At 54.8% G+C, this 23,375-nt stretch overlaps 1 protein-coding gene across 3 annotated transcripts in view; it reads left to right on the top strand.

Annotated features, from left to right (window-relative positions):
- Window positions 1-251: 251 nt before the first annotated feature.
- TLN1 (talin 1) overlaps window positions 252-23,375 on the top strand; it is a 34,539-nt gene continuing 11,415 nt past the window's right edge. Inside the window, exons 1-38 of one of the 3 annotated variants that reach the window (XM_014256962.2) lie at window positions 252-328; window positions 6,382-6,545; window positions 8,814-8,911; window positions 9,148-9,277; window positions 9,498-9,650; window positions 9,917-10,059; window positions 10,459-10,586; window positions 11,059-11,119; window positions 11,392-11,496; window positions 11,809-11,964; window positions 12,203-12,304; window positions 12,513-12,589; window positions 12,746-12,926; window positions 13,596-13,709; window positions 14,032-14,140; window positions 14,302-14,510; window positions 14,627-14,725; window positions 14,910-14,960; window positions 16,657-16,824; window positions 17,094-17,388; window positions 17,487-17,653; window positions 18,012-18,140; window positions 18,435-18,548; window positions 18,766-18,879; window positions 19,037-19,171; window positions 19,323-19,451; window positions 19,551-19,653; window positions 19,727-19,935; window positions 20,028-20,147; window positions 20,311-20,508; window positions 20,830-20,969; window positions 21,069-21,162; window positions 21,316-21,405; window positions 21,573-21,695; window positions 21,874-22,017; window positions 22,344-22,505; window positions 22,594-22,734; window positions 22,969-23,150. In XM_014256962.2, the coding sequence (XP_014112437.1) occupies window positions 6,416-6,545; window positions 8,814-8,911; window positions 9,148-9,277; window positions 9,498-9,650; window positions 9,917-10,059; window positions 10,459-10,586; window positions 11,059-11,119; window positions 11,392-11,496; window positions 11,809-11,964; window positions 12,203-12,304; window positions 12,513-12,589; window positions 12,746-12,926; window positions 13,596-13,709; window positions 14,032-14,140; window positions 14,302-14,510; window positions 14,627-14,725; window positions 14,910-14,960; window positions 16,657-16,824; window positions 17,094-17,388; window positions 17,487-17,653; window positions 18,012-18,140; window positions 18,435-18,548; window positions 18,766-18,879; window positions 19,037-19,171; window positions 19,323-19,451; window positions 19,551-19,653; window positions 19,727-19,935; window positions 20,028-20,147; window positions 20,311-20,508; window positions 20,830-20,969; window positions 21,069-21,162; window positions 21,316-21,405; window positions 21,573-21,695; window positions 21,874-22,017; window positions 22,344-22,505; window positions 22,594-22,734; window positions 22,969-23,150 (5,003 nt within the window). In that variant the 5' untranslated portion in view covers window positions 252-328; window positions 6,382-6,415. Of the gene's footprint in view, window positions 329-6,280; window positions 6,298-6,381; window positions 6,546-8,813; window positions 8,912-9,147; window positions 9,278-9,497; window positions 9,651-9,916; window positions 10,060-10,458; window positions 10,587-11,058; window positions 11,120-11,391; window positions 11,497-11,808; window positions 11,965-12,202; window positions 12,305-12,512; window positions 12,590-12,745; window positions 12,927-13,595; window positions 13,710-14,031; window positions 14,141-14,301; window positions 14,511-14,626; window positions 14,726-14,909; window positions 14,961-16,656; window positions 16,825-17,093; window positions 17,389-17,486; window positions 17,654-18,011; window positions 18,141-18,434; window positions 18,549-18,765; window positions 18,880-19,036; window positions 19,172-19,322; window positions 19,452-19,550; window positions 19,654-19,726; window positions 19,936-20,027; window positions 20,148-20,310; window positions 20,509-20,829; window positions 20,970-21,068; window positions 21,163-21,315; window positions 21,406-21,572; window positions 21,696-21,873; window positions 22,018-22,343; window positions 22,506-22,593; window positions 22,735-22,968; window positions 23,151-23,375 lie in introns of those variants that run through there. The other 2 variants (XM_088054009.1, XM_005528010.3) reach the window with 2 other exon arrangements.

Raw genomic sequence — 23,375 nt, 5'->3', positions numbered from 1 at the left:
TCCCTGGGCAGGCGCGCGCCCTGGGGGTGCGGTATGAGCAGCGGGCGGGGTACGGCCCCGCTGCGCGGGCGCGGGACCGTGCCCAGCCCGGGGGCGCCGGGCCGGGCCGCGCGGGTACGGAGCAGCGCTGTCCGCGGGAGCGGGATACCCGTGGCGCGGTGTCCGGGTGGAGCGCAGCCCCGGGGCACCGTGTGGGGCCGTGCCGTGTCACCCGGCGGCGCGCCGTGTCCCGGCGCATGCGCGGCGGGGGGGCGGGAAGCGGGCGGTGCCGCCCGCTCAGCTCCCCTCAGCGTCGCGGGGCCGCCGCGCTGCTCCTGCCCGCGCAAAGGTACGGGGACGGGGGACGGAGGACGTACGGTGTCCCGGTAACCGGGGAGGGGGGGCTGCGGAGTGGGGTCCTGCGGACCGGCAGCGCCCTGGCTCTGGGGGGGCTGCCGGAAACGGATGTCCTGGGGACCCTGCCCCGCACCCCGCCCGGTAAATGGCGGGGAGGCAGGGAGGAAACAGCTTCCCGGTTACCGGGTTTCCCTGCTCCAACCAGGGCTTGTCCGCGGGGCTGCGGTGACCCGGGGGCTTCCGGGGTTTATTCTGAGTTTGGTGCATGCCCAGATCGCCCCTGGGCCAGGCGCCACCCGAACACCGACGCCCACCGGAGGCTCCGGGGCAGCACGGGCTGGCGCGGCCACGTTATCCCCGGCCACGTTATCCCCGGCCCTGCCTTTGCCCTGCCCAGGTCCGGGCCTGGGGTCCGCCCCGGCCAGGCCCGGGCCAGCATGCCCACCTCGGGGGTCCTTGGGGACCAAACTGGAGAAGCCTGGCCGTGGCCAGCAGTCCGTGGACCGTGGGGCAGCCTTTGAGGCAGGCCAGGCGCAGTTTTTCCCCCGCCACCCCGCCCACCCTGCCGGGACTTGGGGAAAAGCGAGTGGCAAGGGTGTCTGTGTCCTGCTGCATGGTTTTGGGTGGGGACACGAGGGCACAACTCTTCCCATGGCTACACCGAAGCCGGGGAGGTCACCGCAATATTTCCCACCAGGACAGACAACTGGCCACGGAACCCGGGATGGGGCGCTGGGGTGGTTCCCATGCAGAGTGGGACTGGCCCTAATCGGAGAAGGTCTGGGGTCCCCACCATGTCCCGGACCAAGCAGGGGGAAACAGTGCCCTATTCTCTGCTTGCTCCCTGCCGGATCCTGCCTGAGCCCCTGCAAGCTCCCCATCCCTTTGAATCTGCCGGCAGGATGTCTACATGCTTCTGCCGTGGCTTCATCGCTGGCTGTTAGACCCATATTTGGTAGCGATAATTGTTTACTCTCTTCTCTATCCCTGAGCCTCGCTGCTTAGAAGGGGAGGGCACATATTTTTGGGATCTTTAGTTTTGCCAAAACCTGTGAGTTCCCCTGTAAAGGGTCCAGACCACTTGCCTCTCCCCAGGTCATGGGGTGAAACCCCCCTAAGTGCTAAGTGAATCTGGGATGATGCATGGGGAACACCAGCCAAGCTACTCAGTTTGTTTGCTGAATGACAGCGGCAGGAATCTGGTGCTTCCCAAAGTGACACATCCCATTAGATTTAGGGAAGGGGGAGTGGGAAGGCTGTAGAAAGGGGAAGAGGGTCCTGTGGGGTGCCCTTCTTTTCAGAACTGAGCTTTGCTGGCTGCTGAGTGAAATGACCCCGAAAAGCAGCCATGCGATCTCCTCTCTTTCACTTTTCTGCCTGTCCAGAAACACAATGCTGAGCAAGTTGCTTGTTGTGGGAGGCGTGGGTGCCTGGATCAGGGCACCCAGTGCTTTCCAGAGGCTATGACAGCATCCACTGCACCTCAATCCCTGCTTTTGGGATCTTGTGCTAGAGGGCCAGCTTGCTGAGGGTGTAGGAGAGGCTGTGGCTGGAGTCCCTCTGGCCCCCATGCCTGCCTTTGTCATGGGCAGTCTAGAGGTGCCATGATTTGTGCTCCCTGCCTTTGGAGGTCAGGAGATGCCCAGCAGGAGCAGACAGGATGTGAGATGTATGTGAAATGGGGGGAGTTAATGGTCAGAGCTCTTCAGCTCGGTGCCTGTGAGCAGGCAGGCAGGCTGCGGCTGTGATCCTCCAGCCCAGCTGCCTGGCCCCTGCCCATTTCCTATGCAGAGCAGGGCTGCCCTCCCTGCAGGAGTGAGAGAATGCTCCTGTCCTAGCCATGGGTAACAGTGGAGTGATCACAGGGATGCTGTGTCTAGCCTTGACAGCCAGTCATGCTCTTCAGGAGCAAGCCCAGCCTTAGCTGGAAGAAACTGTCCTCCCATCTGACGTGGACATGCAGCTGGGAAAGAGGAACTGGGCTGAATGGTCTCAGCAGTGTGTGACACTAAACCAGCTGAGACTTCTGGCTCAGTCTTCCCGTTGGTGCAGGGCTGAGCCCTGTCTACCTCAGTGCCTGCTGTGGCAGTGTATACTGGTCCCGTACTGGAGAACGCAGGAGAACAGACAGACCCTAGTCTGGCTTCTTACCAGCTTAATTTTTGACCCTGTTGATGGTGCTGGAGTATACATGCTGACATGCCAGCCAAACCACTGTACTGACTGGGCTGTGCCTGTGGAAAACCCCAACACTGGGATGGTTTGCAGCTGATAAAGCTTCCTGCAGCCAGCTCCCAGTCCAGGGCTGGTCTGCAGTAGGGCCTTTCCTAGATGAAATTTGGTACTGCCATAAAAAAAGGAGAAAACCTAACCTTATGACCACGCTTCTTTCAGAGTACCCCTTAAGTGATAGCATAATAAAAATGGCAGAACTGTTGAATCTGAAGATTTGCAGCTTGTTCTGGAAACTCATCACAAATATTCCGGCTGTCTGCAGTTTAATTTTGGTTGATTTTTTTTGTCTTTTAAGGCACAAACCCTCCCCTGTAACCTTTACGTCAGCAGTGAACTCGTCTGACAAAAATACAGCAATTCCATCACGTGACCAAAAACTCACTGTCAGTGGTCCCTGGCAATGACACGGTGGTTTCTTGGGTCACACACTGCTGTGTGCCCGCAGCCCTGCCTGCACTGATCCTGCCCTCAGGCAGAGCCTGGAGGCCTTCACCACTGTCTTGGTTTTGCTCACCTTGCCTTTGTTTTGCTCACCTTGCGTGGGGTGAGATGGAGGAAGCCACAACAGCTCCTGCGGGAAGTGGTGGGACCCCATCAAGGTTACTCTCTCATCTTGGGATTGCTTCAGAAGCGTGCCCATGGTTCAAAAAGGGTTGCACACAGCTTGCTATAAAATGCAGAAGTGTGTAATCCAGCTGCTCCAGTGCTTTATCTGACTTTGCATACTGACAGTGTGATTGAGAGTAGGTTTGACTGAGAATGCATTTGTTTCTCTGGAGGTTAGCCAGCAAAAATTTGTTGTGTGTTCACTGAGACTTGATTTGTTTAGGTTTTTTGTTGTTTTTTCTTTATAGGGGGACAGCTTGAGTTTCACTGTCCTTTTCCTTTTTTCTGGTTTCCACTGCCAGGCTCCCACGCTGTCTCATTTGTTACATTTACTCCAGATTTTCTCTCTCCACATGGTTCCTGGAGGGGAGAGGTCTGTAGGGGCTGAGCTCTACATTGATGCCCTCGCACCAAGGTGCGGATTTGCAAACCTTGTGTGATTGGTTTGCCACATTTGCTGACAAACCTCAGCCCGGTTTGAGGAGGTGTCCTTTTGCAACAGAGTGTTTCTGCTTTAGACATTGCTGTCAGCAAAGTTCAGCTGCTAGAGCCTGGACTCTTTCCATAGGATATGCAAATTGAAGGGAACCATCTCCCTTTTCTATGAGGTCTTCCTTGATGTTATCAGCATCTTCCCTGCTGAGCTCTTGTCCTGGGGTGACAGCTCTGTAATTTTTTTTAATGTTTGGGAGGGGGAAGGCTTGAGCAGCCATCTTCTTATGGGGTCTTGGAAAGCACCCTGTGAAGAGTGTACTAAGGGGTGCCTCTGGTGCAGTGCCTGGTTTTGGGTAGCTTTGTGAGGGCAAGAAGCAGATGCAGAAATAATGGCAGATGTCCTGGCTCCTCTCAGTTCCTCTCTACTGTCTGACATCCTCCACTCCTTCCTCCATAGTCTCTGACCTTGTCTTGTCAGTGACATGTTCTCCTTTTCCGGCAGAGGGATGGAAAGCAGCTTTATGCTCAACTTGAGAATATTTTTAGATGTAGAGAAGTTGGCCTGGTGACCGCAGCAGCCCGCCCTGCATATAAAATACTTGGAAAACCCTTTCCATGACAGAGTGTTCCTCGTTTGTTCAGCTCCACAGTTTGCTAGTGCTTCTGGATAGATGGCAATGGCACAGGCGGGTGCCTCTGCCACCTCCTTCCCTCTGATGATGGGCTCCCTCACTCCGGAGCTGAAGTGCATTTCATTCCTCAGCAGCAGAGACAGTGGGGGCCACGGGCCTCCGCAGAAACATTGCAGAACGGCTCAGGAATGCAGAGCTGGAGCCGCTCCATGTGCTGGCGGAGGCGGCACGCTCCTTGGTCCCTGCCTCTCACCCTGCACCACCAGCGTGGCTTTATGGCTCTGCAGGAGCAGGGCCCCTGCTCTCTGACTTGCTCCTGGCCAAAACTGGACACAGATCCTGTCCCTAGGCTGCTCAGGTCTGTGTTTGGGAGCAGCCTGCACTGGTGTACCCCGTCCCAGGGATACCGGAGCTGGCAGTGCCAGGCAGGGATGCACAGACTCACCAAGTGCTGCTGCACTGCGAGGAAGGCTGCCAGCACATTTTACCCAAGAACCTTCCCAGGCCACACTGAGGATGCAAGATCATCTTTCCCTGACAGCCATAATAGGAAGTCTGGTAGGAGCAAATCAATCTAAAAAAATAAGCAGATGTACATCCCACCAGTGCTCTTGCATCTTCCCATCACTGGAGTTTAAGGACAAGGCAGCCTGGGTCAGCAGAGCTGGGGACTCCCTCTGTATGAGCAGGGTCTCAGGGAGGGAAAAAGGCATGTCACTGCTAGAGAGTATTGGGATGGGACCAGACAGGGATAGGGAATGCTGAGAAGGGTATGGAGCAGTCAGGCAGGAGCAAGGGACTTGGTAGAGACCCCGAGGTGTTTGGCAACCTGAAAGCACTGAAAGCTGTTTCACAGTGGGTAGACACAAAGAGAAGGGCTCTTCCAAACTGCATCAGGGAAGTGGGGCGCTTATGTATGACCTCCTTTTAATTTTATTACTTCTTTCAGCTTTTACTCTGCAATATAACTATTGCAGTTCTGATTAGGTGTTATTAAAGCTGATGATTTGGAGCTGTGTTGAGAGGCACTTGCTCTGAAGCCGCTCTATGCAATCCTTTAAGTCTGAACTCTGCAACTACCTGAAAGGAGGTTGTAGTGAGATGGGGGCCAGTCTCTTCTGCCATGCCTGCAGTGAGAGGACAAGAGGAAACAGCATTAAGTTGAGACAGGGAAGGTTCAGATTAGATATCAGAAAAAAATGTCACTGTTAAGGTGATGAGACGTTGGAATAGATTGCTGAGGGAGGTGGTGGAGTCACCATCCCTGGAGATCTTTAAGAGGCAGCTGGATCTGGTGCTGGGTGATATGATCTAGTGATTATGGGGTTACTGTGGTGGTGCTACATGGATGGTTGGAGTGGGTGATCTTACAGCCCTGACGATCTTCCAACTCCAGCTGATCCTTCAAGCTGGACCCAGCTTGAGTCCTTTTTCAGATGGCATGGTGTGGCTCTTGTATGCCCATACAGTGAGATCTGCCACGGGTGGTCCCTTGCCCTCCCGTGCATTGTCCTGTGCCCTGGGTTGGTGCAGTATCTCCTGCCATAGACCCTGATATCATGAGCATTCCTTCGGTGTGAGTGGTGCTTTTCCCAGGTTAATTGTATTTAATATGTGAATTCAATGCCTGGTGCCCTTATCTTGCCTCCCAGTGCAGCTTCAGGCCTTTCTGTCCCTCCGTGTTCGGGCTGCCAGCTCAGCACAGTCTGGTGGCAACATGAGGGGTCCTGATAGCTGGAGCAGGACCTCACCAGCGCTGAGTCAAAGCTTGGTTTTCCTCTTGTGGCTTCTGTGTCATAGTAGGTTTAATTATAACCCCTTCCATCATGCTCTCAAAGCTTATCTAGTGTGCTCCCTTATGCTCACTTCCTCTCCTTGGCAGTATCTCTGTGGGGTACTAGCTGCTGTCACACCCACAGGCAAGTAAAATTTTCTTTAGGACCTTAGGACAAGGAAGTAGGGGTCCCAGTGCTGGTCCCAGAGACCTCTCACAGCCTTGCTGGCACCAGCTGCACCCCTTACTTGCCACTGGAAGCTGAGTCCTGGCTTTCAGGTGCTGCTGAAGGCAGAGGGAGCAAGCACACTGCACACTGGTGGGGTCAGCAGTTAGAGCTCACCTGTCTGTCTCCTCTGGCAGGTGACGCAGGAGTGGGGACAGCCCAGCCGCCACCATGGTTGCCCTCTCGCTGAAGATCAGCATCGGCAATGTGGTGAAGACGATGCAGTTTGAGCCCTCCACCATGGTGTACGACGCCTGCCGGATGATCCGTGAGCGGGTGCCTGAAGCACAGATAGGACAGTGTAAGTCCATGGTGGGACTGGCTGCCATGCCAGGGCTGCCTTGGCTTCGCTCCTGGCATTTCACTGGTCTCCGTTTCCTTTTCTGTCTGGGCCTCTCTTTCCGGCACTTTCCCAGAGAAGTGATGTGGCGGGGGAGTGGGGTCCAAGTCCTCTAGTCCAATTGACATAAGGGTCTGAGCTTCTCAGACTCTCTTCTCAACATCCCAGAAGAACATTTGTGTGTTTAGAAGTTAGGAAACCACATTTGGAAGTCAAATAACTCTTTAAGCAATTTGAGTCCGCTGCCCTTTCTGTCTTTGCTCTTCTGTCCTACTTGCATTCATCACAACTAGCTAAGGCTATGTGGGTTTAAACAGTTGCAGGGGTTATGGCAATCATTAATAAACCATTGGAGTTAATTTTTCCTTGGGATAATTTTTTCTTGGGATATATATATAATCTCCACTGGGTCTCTCTCCCACTGGCAGCTCTCTGCCAGACTCATGCTGGTGCTCCTTTACTTTTCTAAGCTGCCTCAGCTCCAGTATTTTCTTGCTGCCGCTAGGCTCACAATTTAGCCTATTGCTCATGAGCTCATGATGTGACTCACGCCTACACAGATGTGGCCTCTACTGATGTTCCTATGGCTGGGGGGTTGGAGCTCTGGGACACTGCCTCAGGGGCTCTCCTGAGTCCCTGCAACCCTTGGAAGTGGCTGTGCCACAGAGGAGAGACAGCAAAGTGGAGGTCAAGAGTCGTGGGAAGAGGAGGGGGGGTACAGCGACATCTGGGAGCAGCACATTCCTTGAGGTTGAAAGGAAATGCCTTCTCACACCATGCCCGGCTGGTCAGCAGTCCAGCAGACCATGGCTTTCAGCTTCAGCAAGGGACTGGATGTCTTTGGATATGCAGGGCTGTAGTGGTGTTGGAAGGAGCATTGCATTTCCTGCTTCTGGGTGTGAGCCAGTCTGTTTATAAAAAAAGCAGCAAGGGGAAGGCCTTAAAGGGAGCTTCTTATTCCTGCGTTCCTTTTCAGTTGCTCACAGCCTTTCTTTTCCTATATGTTCCTTGCAGCTTTTACTTCTCTTTGCTCTCCTTACACATGGCTACCCTTTTTGAGCTGCCCTGGTTTTTTGTCACCTTTGGGCTGGGGGAGCTTCGGTGTAAGTTTCCAGCTCTGGTCTTACTCTGTCTCAGGAAGTGCCTCTCCCCGCCCAACCCACGGATCTGGGGCAAGTAGCTCAGTTTTCAGTGCTTTGGATTTATCCTCTTGGAATTTGCTTTGAAAACAGTTTGGGTTTTTGTTATTGGTTTATTTTTTTTTTTTTACTTCCAAAATAAAATGGCAAGCTTTCATGATTTTTCTGCTCCCTGTTCAGTGGGATCCTAACAGCAGTGTTAGCCAGGCAGGCGCAGGGCGGCTCAGGAATTTGTCCCTCCCCAAAGAGAGCTGCCAACAAGATGACGAGTTATAAACATAGCCAACCAAGACAGCCTGCGGCGCAGGATTGTTGCAGAGGTGGAGAAGGACCTTTCCAGGGCAAAGTCGGGCGTGGTCCTCGCCTCTTGCTTCATGAAAACAGGCTTGTCCCTGTGTGCCCAAGCTGGGGAGCCACTGCCCAGGCTCCAGCAGCAGCCCTTTCACCAGGTACTCTACCCCGAGGGAGCAGGATTTGGTGAATGAGATCTACTCACCACCTCTGAAACTTTGTAAGCCTTGAGCCTGTTCTCCTTCTGCCTCCTCTTCTGCAAAAAGAGGAGTCCTAGCTGCTCTAGTCCCTCACACCAAGATTCCATCGTTAAAGTTGTCTCTCTGTATCTTTTCAAACTTTACTGAGATGTTCTTTTCAAACTGAGAAGATGCAGACCCTACCAGAGAGTATAGAGAGTACTCGAAGTGTGGATTGCCTGGATTTTATAGACCAGCTCCCAGCACCCTTCCTGGTGATCTCCAGCATTTTACTGCCTTATTTTCACTACTACTACACATTGCACTGGAGATCTCAGAGAGCTGTCAGCCACAACTGCAAGCTCTTCCTTCTGTTGTGTCTGTCAGTTCCAAGTTCAACATTGCGTAGGCATGCTGCAGATGATTTTTTCCATAGATAACTGTGGTAAAACTTCAGAGCATGCATGCCAGCTTTGTTTCCCACTCCTTAGGTTTAGGCTCCAGTGTTCACAGGGCTGCTGAGCTTCATGCACTAGTGCATATCCCTGGGCACAGAGTGGCATCATGGTGGTCCTGTGCTGCTCAGGACTACCCTGTCAGAGACTTTACCTGTTTTTCAGCCAATGATTTTGGGCTTTTCCTCTCGGATGAAGACCCAAAGAAAGGAATCTGGCTGGAGGCTGGGAAGGCTCTGGACTACTACATGCTTCGCAGTGGGGTAAGTATCCATCCCACATCCTTCCAGCTGCATCCTTTGCTCTGTGGTTGGATGTCTTGCTCACAGCGTGGAGGTGGTGTGGGTGCCTGCCGTGCTGCCTTGCATTGTGCCCTGAAGCACGCCCTGTCACCTCCACAATTGCACCAGGCAGGGGGGGGAGCTGTTGGCCTGACAGTGGGATGTGGGTGCCCTGCACTGGTGGCACTGCTTGTAGCTGTGCCCCGCTGTGCCTGCAGGATACCATGGAGTACAAGAAGAAGCAGCGGCCCCTGAAGATCCGCATGCTGGATGGGACAGTGAAAACGGTGATGGTAGATGACTCCAAAACTGTCACGGACATGCTGATGACAATATGTGCCCGGATTGGTGAGGACAGCAACAGGGGGCAGAAGGGAGGTGGGGAGAGAATGGCAGAAACTGACAGGCTTCTGGGGGAGCAGCAGCAGCAGCTCTGTAGCCTGGCAGCAGGGGTGTCTGAGGGGTGCGTGACACTGGGGAGGGGACACTGCTCTGCACTGCTGCATTGCTCCATGCTCTGTGTTTGGCAGAACAGTCCTGCTGAGTTTGGTTCTTTGCTCTCCTGCAGGCATCACCAACTATGATGAGTACTCACTTGTACGAGAGATCATGGAAGAGAAGAAGGAAGAGGTTACTGGCACCCTCAAGAAGGACAAGACCTTGCTACGAGATGAGAAGAAGATGGAGAAGCTCAAGCAGAAGTTGCACACAGATGATGAATGTAGGTGCCTGGATCTGCTGGGAATGGGGTCAGCCGATGGCCTTGGGAAGGGGAGCAGGGACCCCTATGAGGGGAAGAGGATGTGGATGAGGCAATATGTGCCCACATTCCCTAGAATATCTCCTGCCTGAGGGCCCAGGGCAGAAGGGTGAGAGCTGGGATGCGTCAGGCAGGCATCCGTTTCTCACTCGGCATAAGCAGCCCCAGAGCTGGGACCAGCCATGTCTTGGTGCCTGTCCCTGCTCACACCCTGGCATTATCTGCAGTGAACTGGCTGGATCACGGCCGGACCCTGCGTGAACAAGGCATTGATGACAACGAAACACTGCTGCTGCGGCGCAAGTTCTTCTACTCTGATCAGAATGTGGACTCGAGAGATCCTGTGCAGCTCAACCTGCTCTATGTGCAGGTACAGCTTCCCAAAGCACCTGGTTCCACTGCCTCCTGACAGGCCCTGACAAGGCTGGTGGCTGAAGGTTTTGTCAGGAGCCATGCTGGGGGGTACTTTGGGATTACCACTTAAGTCCTGGGTAAGAGCCGATGCTGGCAATCCCAGCCCTATCCTCTGTGTACTCCATAGCTCCCCAGGGAATCCCATATCAGCTCTGTCTGGTAGGAACCATCCTGAAATATTGAAGCTGTTCCTCTCCTAGGCTTGGTGCCTGTAGGGAGCAGCCTGGTTCTACATACTCCTGTTTTTCAGAGCCACTTTTAAGTCTGTAAAACATGTTGTGCTTGATATAGAGGAGAGCAGTGACAGGGTTGCATGGCTGCCCAGCCCACAATGGTGTCTTCTATTCCCACACAGGCTCGTGACGACATCCTGAATGGTTCCCACCCTGTTTCCTTTGACAAAGCCTGTGAGTTTGCCGGCCACCAGTGCCAGATCCAGTTTGGGCCACACAACGAGCAGAAGCACAAACCGGGCTTTCTGGAGTGAGTGTCCTGAGGAGTCCCTGGGCTTGGCTTGAGGCAGCTGGAACAGCTTGGCAGCACCCAGCACCACACTGCCTTGTGAGGCTCTGGGTGCCTCTGGTGCAGCCCCTCTACTTCCCACAGCATAGTGCCCAAGTGTAAGAATCCACACCAGCTGTGAGGGGTGCCAGCCCCCCATCCTGCTCCCTCTGGCATTCCTGTAACATGCAGTCAGCTGCTGTGGGGGTCGCCCCAGCCTTGACACTGCACAAAGGGCATTCTCAGCACCTTTACCCCACTCTTAGCTAGGGCAACTCCAAGGACAGCTTTCATAGCTGCAGCAATCTCTCCACACTCTTACTGCTTCCAAAAACTTCCAGATTGTGCCCTGGCAGGGGCTTGTCTGAGGCTTTGGGTTGGTCTTGTTCATAGTCAAGGACAGACAGTGGCTTTGAGCTCTGCTGCTAACACTCACTTGGCTGTCTCTTGGCAGGCTCAAGGATTTCCTGCCCAAGGAGTACATCAAGCAGAAAGGAGAACGCAAGATCTTCATGGTATGTGCAGTGGGGAGGCTGAGATCTGGACTTTTTGTTCCTCCTCACTAAAAGTTGAGGTGCTCCTAACTGAGGAGGCAGCACTCAGCAGTCTGGTGGGTGAGAAACAGGAGCAGGAGCTGTAGGTGGGCAGACAAGGCAGCTCCTGAGGTCTCAGGGATCAGAGGTGAGGCAGGGGTTGCTGGTGGCGTGGGGAGAGCCCAGAAAGGCTGTGCAGTGGTGTCAAGGCAGGAGTGTGGAGTTGGTGCAATATTCTGTCTTTGCTGTTGCAGGCCCACAAGAATTGTGGGAACATGAGTGAGATTGAAGCCAAAGTTCGCTATGTGAAACTTGCTCGTTCCCTCAAGACTTATGGAGTCTCCTTCTTCTTGGTCAAGGTAGAGCGGCAGCCTCCTGGGCCCACTTCAGAATCACCAAAATTCTTCAGAATCCATCTGTTGTGTCTCCAGCTGCTTCCCCTCAACCTGTGCTGCTCCACTTTTTTCTGCATCTCCTCTTGCATTTCCCTGTGCAGTGCCTTCCGGCTCCTTGGTTCATGCTTTTTATCATTGTCAAACTACATGTGATAATTGTCATCACAGAAACTGTGGCTTTGCGGGTGTTTCGGTAGCTATGGCAGACCTCAGATATCTCTGCCTCAATGGATCCATCCCAGCAATAGCCCACAGCCCTTCTCTTGTGGCCCACAGGAGAAGATGAAGGGGAAGAACAAGCTGGTGCCACGGCTGCTGGGGATCACTAAGGAGTGCGTGATGCGTGTGGACGAGAAGACGAAGGAAGTGATTCAGGAGTGGAACCTGACCAACATTAAGCGTTGGGCAGCCTCGCCCAAGAGCTTCACTCTGGTAGGGACCATCACTGATCTCCCATGCCTCCTCCCCACTGGTGCCTCTGTAGGGGTGCTGCTCTCACTCCAGCCCCTCTCTTGTCTGTTGCTCCGTGGTGGCACAGTCTTGCCCTCCTCTGGTGCCTCCCAGCACTTCCTTTTGGAGGCTGGTGCTCTGGGGCTTAGTGCATACCAGAGGAGCTCAGGATGGCTGCCAGTGCCCTGTTCCGGTGCTACCCTGTGCCCTGCTGTTGCAGGATTTTGGAGATTACCAGGATGGTTACTACTCAGTGCAGACAACAGAAGGGGAACAGATTGCTCAGCTGATTGCTGGCTACATCGATATCATCCTCAAAAAGGTGAGGCTATGCTGAGAAGGGCACTGATAGTGCCTCTCCAGGGAGATGTACAGAATGTGCCTTCCAGCTGCCTCCAAACAGCCATTGGCAGACAGTACTGCTGTGAAAGCTGGAGGCAGAGTGGGGGGACCCTGTGACACTGGTATGGTATCTGGGCTGCAGGAGGAGGGGAGGACTTGGTGGTATCATTTTCTCCTTCGCTTCGCAGAAAAAGAGCAAAGACCACTTTGGACTGGAGGGTGATGAGGAGTCCACTATGCTGGAAGACTCTGTGTCTCCAAAGAAGTAAGTCTTCCAGGAGCAGGGCAGCTGCCAAACAGAAGTTGACTGGAGAATGTGCTCCAGCAGAGCTTGCAGCACAGCATGGAGGAAGGAGGAAGAGCTGCCACTCCTACAGAGCACTGCAGGCATCCCTTTACCTGATATTTCTCCCCATTTCAGGTCAACAGTCGTGCAGCAGCAGTTTAACCGTGTAGGCAAGGCAGAGCTGGGTTCAGTGGCCCTGCCAGCCATCATGCGGACAGGGGCTGGAGGGCCAGAGAATTTCCAGGTGGGCACAATGCCACAGCCTCAGCTGCAAATCACCAGTGGCCAGATGCACCGAGGACACATGCCTCCCCTGGTAAGCTCTCCTTGTGCTCACTATAGGGCACTACTTCTGAGAGTTGACTGTCAGGCTTCTGTGGACCAATATGTTTGGGTCTATGATGAAGCATTGTCTTGCTGTGAAGAGCAGGGGCTTTGTGTCACTGGCCTTGTGTGCTTGCTGGCCTGGCTAAGCCAGCATCCTTCTTCACCTTCTCTGCAAACTTGAGCTACACCCCAGTGATTTCATCTGGCTAGTGACTGCAGCCTCTCATTGAGGTTGTGACTGGACAGCCCCACTAGGTCTGTGGTTTGCAGCAGAACCCAATGCCATGTTTTGGTGCCCCCATCTCCTGTGCAGCTGGAGGAGTGCTTGGAAAAGGCCACGAGGAGGCCGATTTCTTTTGTCCCATGCAGCCTGGTGCAGGGGCTTGCTGTGAAAGCCTTGTGGGATCTCGCAGCGTCTTCTCCCCACTCCCCGAGAGCTGCTTGACTGTGAGAATTGATTGTAACCATGGTGGGATGAGGCATTTTACAGTGGGAGATGCAGAGGGGAGACTCCCTTTTTGCCAAGTGCACCCACTCTGGGGAGACCTACCTAGAGCAGTGCCATCAGCAACACATTGCAGGGTAGTGTTTGACCAAATATGTAGTCCTAGATTCCAAGCCTTTGGCATATCTCACTCAGTCTATCTCTGTGTTGCAGACCTCAGCCCAGCAAGCCCTGACTGGCACTATCAACTCCAGCATGCAGGCTGTGCATGCAGCCCAGGCCACACTGGATGACTTTGAGACCTTGCCACCTCTTGGGCAGGATGCTGTGAGTGCTGGGTGAAGGTGGGGTGCTGGGGGTGGACCTTGCTGGAAGCTGGGCTGGGTGAGGCTGGCCACATTCACAGAAATGTTAGAAGCTCCTGGGAAGATCTGCTGCCTGAAGAGAGATGGGGTTGTATCCCACTCTGTGGGCAGATATGGAGGGGACACTTGGTCCTGTTTAGTCAGGGTGGACTAGAGAATTTGGGTGGTTACATGTCTTCCTTCTCTTTTCCTTATATCCTCTTCCTTGCACTTCTCTGTGTGAGCATGTGTGCAGCTACCCACCACTTCTAGCACCATCTCCTGATCCTGTTCTCCCCATTCAGGCATCAAAAGCTTGGCGCAAAAACAAGATGGATGAGTCAAAGCATGAGATCCACTCCCAAGTGGATGCCATCACTGCTGGCACAGCCTCAGTTGTCAACCTCACTGCAGGTATATGGAGAACTGGAGTAGAGGGATGCCCCAGTTCAGGAAGATGCTTGTCTGAAAGACTCCTTCTGCTCCCTGAAATGAAAGCCACATCAGTGACAGATGTGGGGATGCTCTTGGAGCACCACTTGGAACACATCCCAACTCCTCTCTTCCCTGTGCAGGGGATCCAGCAGACACAGACTACACTGCTGTGGGCTGTGCTGTCACCACCATCTCTTCCAACCTGACGGAGATGTCTAAGGGTGTGAAGCTGCTGGCTGCACTGATGGAGGATGAGGGAGGAAATGGGCGGCAGCTTCTGCAGGCAGCCAAGAATCTGGCGAGCGCCGTCTCAGACCTGCTGAAAACAGCACAGCCTGCCAGCGCTGAGGTGGGGAGATGGAGGGGCTGTGGGATCAAGAGGAAGGGGAAGCCAGAGGAGATCACTGAGTGAAGTTTTAAGGCTTGCTCATGAGCCTAGTGTCAATTTTGCCTCATTCCTTGCAGCCTCGCCAGAATCTCCTGCAGGCTGCTGGCCTGGTGGGGCAAACCAGTGGGGAGCTGCTGCAGCAGATAGGGGAGAGTGACACTGACCCCCGGTTCCAGGTGAGTGCACCCAGCAGCTAAATTCCCTAAAACCATTGGCCTTTGCCAACAAGACCTCACAGGAGGGGTCCAGACTGAGCAGTCACCAGTGCCCAGTGGTGACTTTGTGAGGGAGGGGACAGGCCATTGCCCATCTCTGTCTCTAGAGTGATATAACACCTCTTACCTTGTGGATTCTGTGTAGATACCAGAAAATCGGTGTGCTTGGATCCTACCTGACTCTGAACCAAAGACGGTAAAACAGTCCTGTAGGCTTGGCTTGGTGGTCCCTGCCATCTCCAATATGAAGGGGGCTCCTCTGGGAACTATCATCTAAAATCTTTGGAGAAGGGTTCTTGCAGAATTCTACTTTTCTGGTGGTTGGATCTCAGAAGTCCATGCACTCGGGTTGTTGCTGGAGCAAGTGCTGCTCTGGAGACCATCCCTTGCAGCCACCTCAGCTCCTGCCTGCTGCTCCCTGCCTGTGCGAGCTGCCTGCCTGCCCCCATCGGGGACCCAGTATGGGTGAGCCTGATGTGGCAGCTTTTTTAAGATGAGCTGACTGCCAACTGGCTTGCTTTCCCATGATTGCTCCTTCCAGCACAAAGGAGGTAGCACACTGTGCTGGGGAGGACAATCCAGACATACTATAGAGCAAAATACTCCAGAAAGAAGGGGTTTCTGTTCATGGCAGCCATGCAGCTTTAACTGAGTAGAGAGGCCTTGAAAGATAGCCAAAAGGAGCAGAAAAGCTAGGCACAGGGCAGGAAGCCATGTTTGGCCGTGCAGCAGTGCCAGGACAGAATATCCCCAAAGGTCAGATTTAGGACCTGGAAGACAATTTGCAGTCAAGCAGCAGGATGTTCTGCCTCACAGCTGTCAGACCCGAGTGTACGTACTTCCATGGGCTCAGATGCAGTGATCTGGGGACTCTTGAATTGGATGCATGCACTCTCCAATCTTTCCTCTTGTCACAAAGGGTGATGGATTGCAGTGGGAGTAGTCTTGGCTTGCAAGGAGGCATGGAGATGCTGGTTTGGTGCCCTGAGCCTTACCTGTTGTGGGGTGCAGGACCACTTGCTGTGAGCATGCACACAGCAGGAGGTTGACAGCTGCAGCCAGCAAAGAGCCGTGCCCTGCCTACCAGGGTTTTTGCTATTTAGTGCTGGTGCTGCCAGTTTTCAGCAACAGTGTGCCACAGGGGCTAATTCAGAAGGCTGCAGTGTGCTATCATGTCTGGTGCCCTGCAGGAAAGCAGTTTGCCATGTGCTGTTCCTGCCTATTGCCTCCTGGCACCTGTCTTGTACCTGCCACCCAGGAGAGAGGAGGCTGATTGCCTTGTCACACCTCTCTTTTAGCTTCAGGAATAACAGCAGAGATGTATTCTAGCTTGTCAGCCAACAAGTTAGAATTGAAAATAAAAACAGCTGGCATACCTGCAACAGAGGTAGCCAGCATGGGAGCATCTCCCACTTGCCTCTTGCTGGCAGCTACTCATGGTGTGGGTCTGCTGTGGCTGCGCTTGAGCCTGATATTTGGCCAGAAGGGTTTGTCATCTTTTCACTGTGTTCAAATGTTTGCAAACCCAAATGAATCAAATCAAGGCAGTACCAGCAGTGCCTTGCAGCAGGTTCTTGCTGTGGTACAATCGGGGACAGGTGGTTGCCTGTGGAGTGGGTATTGCAGCAATGCTGAGCATTGCCCAAGCTCCTGTGGGTGGTGTTTGTGGCAGTGCAGGCAGCAGCTCAAGGCCAGGCTACAGCCTCACTGCCAGCTGTAGCACACAGTGGAGATGGGGTCAAGGTGTTGCCAGCCTTTCCATGTATTCAGTGCTGGTACTGGGACAGAGTGGATGAAAGGTCCCCAAGGGCTCACATTTCCCATCTGAATATTTCACAAGAGCCCTGCAGATGGCTGTGGCTGCCTCATTGACCCTTTCTATCCCTTCCCAGGACATGCTTATGCAGCTGGCAAAGGCGGTGGCCAATGCTGCTGCTGCGCTGGTGTTCAAAGCCAGGAACGTGGCTCAGAAAACAGAGGACGCCGCACTGCAGACACAGGTGATCGCAGCGGCCACCCAGTGTGCCCTGTCCACCTCCCAGCTGGTGGCCTGCACCAAGGTAAGCAGCAAGGCTAACCCTTGCCTCACATGGCTGTGAGCTTCACCTGGCTGGGGGGCAGCTTTGCAGTGGGGTCCTGGGCATGCTAGGACCACATACCCTAAGGCAGGACATTGGGAATCTGGCACAGAAAGTGTGGGCCGCCTCTTCTTGGAGTCCCTGCTACTGTGCCCAAGCAATGAGGATCCTCTTTGAAGGAGCAGAAGTTTGGAATAGCTCCTCCATGGAGAATACCACGCTTGCTGCCCAGCCTTTCTCCTCCCTTCCAGGTTGTGGCTCCCACAATCAGCTCCCCAGTTTGCCAGGAACAGCTGATTGAGGCTGGCAAGTTGGTGGCCAAATCGGCTGAGGGCTGTGTCGAGGCCTCTAAGGCAGCCACCAGTGATGACCAGCTCCTGAAGCAGGTGGGGGTGGCAGCCACAGCTGTCACACAGGCCCTGAATGACCTGCTGCAGCACATCAAGCAGCATGCCTTGGGTGGGCAGCCCATCGGGCGCTACGACCAGGCCACTGACACCATCCTCAACGTCACCGAGAACATATTCAGCTCCATGGGCGATGCAGGTGAGAGTGAGAGACCCAGGGCGCAGAGCACAGTGGATAGGGAGGTATCAGAGAGCCCTTGGGACTTGCTAACAGGCCATACTTCCATTCTGTTCCAGGGGAAATGGTGCGTCAGGCTCGTATTCTGGCCCAGGCCACCTCTGACCTTGTCAATGCCATCAAAGCTGATGCTGAGGGAGAGACAGACCTGGAGAATTCACGCAAGCTTCTGAGTGCAGCCAAGATCCTGGCTGATGCCACTGCCAAGATGGTGGAGGCTGCAAAGGTCAGTGTGTGGGGAAGGATGGATGTTGGCTTTGGCCCCAGCCCTGTCCAACGCTATTGGCTCAGTCCTGGGTAGGGGATGAGCAGCCCCTGGTTGAACAGCAGTTCCCACAGCAAGGTCTTGCACTGAGCCAGGGACCTGTGGGGTGGGCTCTACCTGTGAAGGAGCTTCAGGAAGTTGTGGGTGATAGCAGAGGAGCTGTTACCTCTCCTGCTGCTGAACTTCTCCAGAGAGGCTTTAATCTCCTGAGTACCATAAACAGGACTGCCTTGTTGGAGCCAGAGCAGAGGTACTGCTTCAGGAGGAAAAGGGACTCCATGGTCCTTGATAGGTGTGATGAGTTTTATGTTTTCTCCAGGGAGCTGCAGCCCACCCAGACAGCGAGGAGCAGCAGCAGCGGCTGCGTGAGGCAGCAGAAGGGCTCCGCATGGCAACCAATGCTGCAGCCCAGAATGCCATCAAGAAGAAGCTTGTGCACAAGCTGGAGGTGAGATGCTAGGCAAGGATCTGCAGAGGGCAAGCCAGCACAGTCAGTGAGCAGGACCTGACCAGTAGCCCCCATATAGTTCCTCTTTCCAGAGGGTAAAGTCCTTTTCAAGTACAGTGTCCATGCTGCATCACAGGGAAATCTCCCTTCCCTTGTGTGCACCATGTTGCTTTGGGGTGCTGGGGATGCTTGAGTGCCACAGGAGTAGGCATAGGAGAAGCTGTCTGGGGGATCTGGTCATGGTGGGGGGCTGGGTACAGACTGCCAGTGTTAACCTGTGCCTCCCCGTGCCAGCATGCAGCCAAGCAGGCCGCCGCCTCGGCCACGCAGACCATCGCCGCCGCGCAGCATGCCTCCTCCTCCAACAAGAACCCCGCTGCGCAGCAGCAGCTGGTGCAGAGCTGCAAGGTAAGGGCCTGGGCCTGATCCTGGCATCTCCTGTGCTCCCTCTCCCTATCTCATCTCCCATCAGCCATGCTGGTGCTTCCTGCTCTGCCAGAGTGGTCAGATTGGGTCCTGGAGTCCTCCACTTAGGTCCTGTAGGAGCTGATCTTTTGATCACTGGTCCTGGCTTGGATCCATGTCCTTCTGACTGATCCTCTGCAGTGACCCTTTTCTCTGGCAGGTGGTGGCAGAGCAGATCCCAATGCTGGTGCAAGGTGTGCGAGGAAGCCAGTCCCAGCCAGACAGCCCCAGCGCCCAGCTGGCTCTCATTGCTGCCAGCCAGAACTTCCTGCAGGTACCCATGCTGCCCAGAGCTTCCCATGCCAGCTCTGGCATTACAGCTTTCCTACTGTGCCTGTCCCTTTTAAGGCACTGGGAGATCTTCTGCACACAGGCAGTTGAGATGCTGCATGTTTGTCCCCTTCTCACTGCTTTTCTTTCTGGCCCAACAGCCTGGTGGGAAGATGGTAGCTGCAGCCAAGGCCACTGTCCCCACCATAACGGACCAAGCCTCTGCTATGCAGCTCAGCCAGTGTGCCAAGAACTTGGCTGCAGCTCTAGCTGAGCTCCGCACAGCTGCCCAGAAGGTGAGAGGCTGAGTCCTATCCTGCAGTGAGACATCAGCTGTGTGGAACAGTGGTGAACAGTGGGGACAGCCTGGTGGCAGGTTCTGGTCTCTGCCGCAGCTAGGTGAGCTCAGTGGTCGCCTGCTCACCTTCCCTTCTTGCTCCATCACAGGCTCAGGAGGCATGTGGACCCCTGGAGATTGACTCTGCGCTGGGTCTGGTGCAGAGCCTGGAGAGGGACTTGCAGGAAGCCAAGGCAGCTGCCCGTGATGGCAAGCTCAAGCCTCTGCCAGGAGAGACGGTGAGGATGCAAGGAAGGGTGGCTCAGGGTGGACTCTAGGGCAGTGGAGTTGCCAAAAGGTGCAGCTCACCAGCATGTCCCAACTTGGTCCCCGTGCAGATGGAGAAATGTGCCCAGGACCTGGGGAACAGCACCAAAGCTGTCAGCTCTGCCATTGCTCACCTCCTGGGAGAGGTGGCCCAGGGCAATGAGAACTACACAGGTACTGGCCTCCACAGCAAGGCTGGGGGGATGGGGCACTGAACTGACAGGCATTGACCTCTCCATCCCCCCAGGAATTGCTGCCCGGGAGGTGGCCCAGGCGCTGCGCTCGCTCAGCCAGGCTGCCCGTGGTGTGGCAGCCAACACCTCCGACCCGCAGGCACAGAGTGCCATGCTGGAGTGCGCCAGTGATGTCATGGACAAAGCCAACAACCTCATCGAGGAGGCCCGGAAAGCAGTGGCCAAGCCTGGTGACCCAGAGAGCCAGCAGCGCCTGGCCCAGGTGGGGACAGGGTACCCCAGTGTGCCCCATCAAGCTGTGGGAAGGGTGTGGGGCTGGCTGGGAAGTGGTGACCTCTCCTGTCTTCCCTACAGGTGGCCAAGGCAGTGTCACAGGCCCTGAACCGCTGCGTTAACTGCCTGCCAGGGCAGCGGGATGTGGATGCTGCCATCCGCATGGTGGGAGAGGCCAGCAAGAGGCTGCTCTCGGATTCGGTGAGCTGAGCTGGGACAGGAGGGGAAGGGAGAAGTCTTCTGGCAATGCAGGCTGGTCCAGCTGCATTGGGTTCCTCTAGCATATCCCCAGGCATGTGCCAGACTTTCATCCACCATCTCCACTCATCTCCCTGCCTCTCCTAACCTCTCTCCTTCCTTCCAGTTCCCTCCCAGCACCAAGAGCTTCCAGGAGGCACAGAGCCAGCTGAACCAGGCAGCAGCAGGGCTCAATCAGTCTGCCAATGAGCTGGTGCAGGCATCACGTGGCACCCCTCAAGACCTGGCCAAGTCCTCTGGCAAATTTGGACATGACTTCAATGAATTCCTGCAGGCAGGAGTGGAAATGGCCAGCCAGTCCCCGGTGAGAAGAAATGCATCCTAAATTCAGGGAGAAATTTGGGACATCTGAGAAGGTGGCTTACCAAAGGCAGGGTGGCCAGGCAGTGGTGGTTAGGGTGGCTGTGGCCAATGCAGCCAGGAACACAGGCACTGGAGCTGTGCAAAACCACAGCAGCAGGGAGAAGATGGCTTGGGTTAGTTTGGTAAGAATTCGCGTATCCTTGCTGTTGATGGACAAGTTGAATGAAGGGAGCTAGGTCAGCTTGAAAATCTCCAGAGAAGATGCAGGATGGGTGTGGACTTTAAAAAGGTGCTGCAGAAAACTCATCTTGGCTCCTTGCAGAATAAGGAGGACCAGGCACAGGTGGTGTCAAACTTGAAGAGCATTTCCATGTCCTCCAGCAAGCTGCTGCTGGCTGCAAAGGCTCTCTCTGCTGACCCTGCTGCACCCAACCTCAAGAATCAGCTGGCAGCAGCAGCACGGTAAGAGGAACTGCTCCCTGAATGCTGCTGGCTGTAGCAGTGGGGCTGGGTGGTGAGGCAGGCATTGATCTGTGGATCTTTCTCCCATGTCCCTGGCAGGGCTGTGACCGACAGTATTAACCAGCTGATCACCATGTGCACCCAGCAGGCCCCAGGCCAGAAGGAATGTGACAATGCCCTGCGGGAGCTGGAGGTAAGAAGCTACATACTGACAAGGCACTGGAGGGTTAAGATGTTGTGTATGGGGGAAACTGCACCCTACTGCAAAGAACAGGAGGGAAGGAGGAGGAGGTGCAAGTGGAGCTTGCAGAACTTTCCTCTGGGTGTGACACCTGTGTCCCTGCAGACGGTGAAGGAATTGTTGGAGAACCCCACCCAGAATGTCAATGACATGTCCTACTTCAACTGCCTTGACAGTGTCATGGAGAACTCCAAGGTAAGCCCTGAATGGAGGTTTGGGGAAAAACAGGGAAGGCTTGGGAAGGATATGGGAACAAAGGTAAAGGTGGTTCTCCCCTACTGATGAAGCAGTGAGCTCTGATTCTGGGAGCACTGTGTGAGTCAGAGGCGATCTCCATAATCAGTGTGTGGTGTGTCCTACAGGTGCTGGGAGAGTCCATGGCTGGCATCTCCCAGAATGCCAAGAACAGCAAACTGCCTGAGTTTGGTGACTCCATTAGTGCCGCCTCCAAAGCTCTCTGTGGGCTGACAGAAGCAGCTGCCCAGGTGAGACCACTCAGTCCCAGCCCTGAGCCTTTCCCCAGGGACATAGTTGTTGCATGCACCCCACCCCTGCCCTTCCAAGTCAGTGGGAAATGCTGCCAGACTCCTTGGCAGCCTGTTCTCTCTGTGAGCCTCCCTGCAATGTGCAGGCTCTCTCTCACCATGTCTCTCATGCTTCTAGGCTGCCTACCTTGTGGGGGTCTCAGACCCCAACAGCCAGGCTGGACAGCAGGGCTTGGTGGATCCCACTCAGTTTGCTAGAGCTAACCAAGCCATCCAGATGGCCTGCCAGAACCTGGTGGACCCTGCCTGTACTCAGTCCCAGGTGAGGTGGGGCTCCATTACAGGCGTTTGTTTGCATCAAAAGGAGTATGAGTCTATTTGGAAGTGCTGCATCCCAAGTTGGCCAAGTCGATGGCTAGTGTCTCATTAGACCACATCAGCTGCACTGGGAACCAGCTGGCAGCTTTTGTGCAATGGTGACAGTCCAGACAGGGGTGGTCTGTGGGCATGCAGGATCTTGGTGGTCCTTCTTGGGTCCCCAAAGGGATGCCTATGGTCACTGGTGCCCTACATAGGGTGGGTGAGAAGGGAGAGCTGTAGGAATAGCGGGTCATGGTGGATCCTGCCTTACTCTCCTTTCCCCTGCAGGTGCTTTCAGCAGCCACCATCGTAGCAAAACACACCTCAGCCCTGTGCAACACATGCCGTCTGGCATCCTCCCGCACCGCCAATCCTGTGGCCAAGCGCCAGTTCGTCCAGTCGGCCAAGGAGGTGGCCAACAGCACAGCCAATCTGGTGAAGACCATCAAGGTGCAGAGTCCTTTCTGAGGCAGTGTGGTGGTGGTGGGATTTGGGGTATGGTGGGGATTGGGTAACTGCTCTGGTCTCTCCACACCAGGCCCTGGATGGCGAGTTCAATGAAGAGAACCGGGAGCGGTGCCGTGCTGCCACTGCCCCTCTCATAGAGGCTGTGGATAACCTGACAGCCTTTGCCTCCAACCCAGAGTTCGCCACTGTTCCTGCTCAGATCAGCCCAGAGGTGGGATGCTGCTGGGACAGGGAGGATGGAGCCTGGCTGTGACAGGCTCTGCTCTGGTGGGGAGAGAAGCTGTGCCTTCCATGAACCTGTGGGGCCTGCACAGAGGGGGTGTGATAGGGAGGTGACAGCAAGCCTTGGGCTTCAAGGAGCTGCTCTGGGGTAAGGATGATGGAAGAGGGAACAACTTCCCATGCACACTGCCTTACCTCACCAGCCTGTTGTTCACCTGTGCAGGGGCGCAGAGCCATGGAGCCCATTGTCATTTCAGCCAAGACCATGCTGGAGAGCTCTGCTGGCCTCATCCAGACTGCCCGCTCTCTGGCTGTCAACCCCAAGGACCCACCGCAGTGGTCAGTGCTCGCTGGCCACTCACGCACAGTCTCAGACTCCATCAAAAAGCTGATCACCAACATGAGGTGAGCAGTCCTTCTGTGGCTGTGGCTCTGTCCCTGTCTGAGCAAGCATTCCTGGGGATGTTTTGGCTCATCATCTCCTTGGACACAGCTGGTGCAGGCAGGCAAGGGATGGGGTGGAGGATGCTATCTCTTTTGTTCTTCCTGGAAGCTGCTTTTCCAGTTCTCAGATGGGTTGATGGGAACACACAATGATGTGCCCAGGCTCTAATCACACTGGGTCTTGCC

Source organism: Pseudopodoces humilis, chromosome 4 (genome assembly GCF_049639895.1).
Source record: "Pseudopodoces humilis isolate 2021_Gansu_Grassland_sample_001 chromosome 4, ASM4963989v1, whole genome shotgun sequence".
NCBI lineage: Eukaryota > Metazoa > Chordata > Aves > Passeriformes > Paridae > Pseudopodoces > Pseudopodoces humilis.
This window is presented reverse-complemented; position numbering and strand designations above follow the sequence as displayed.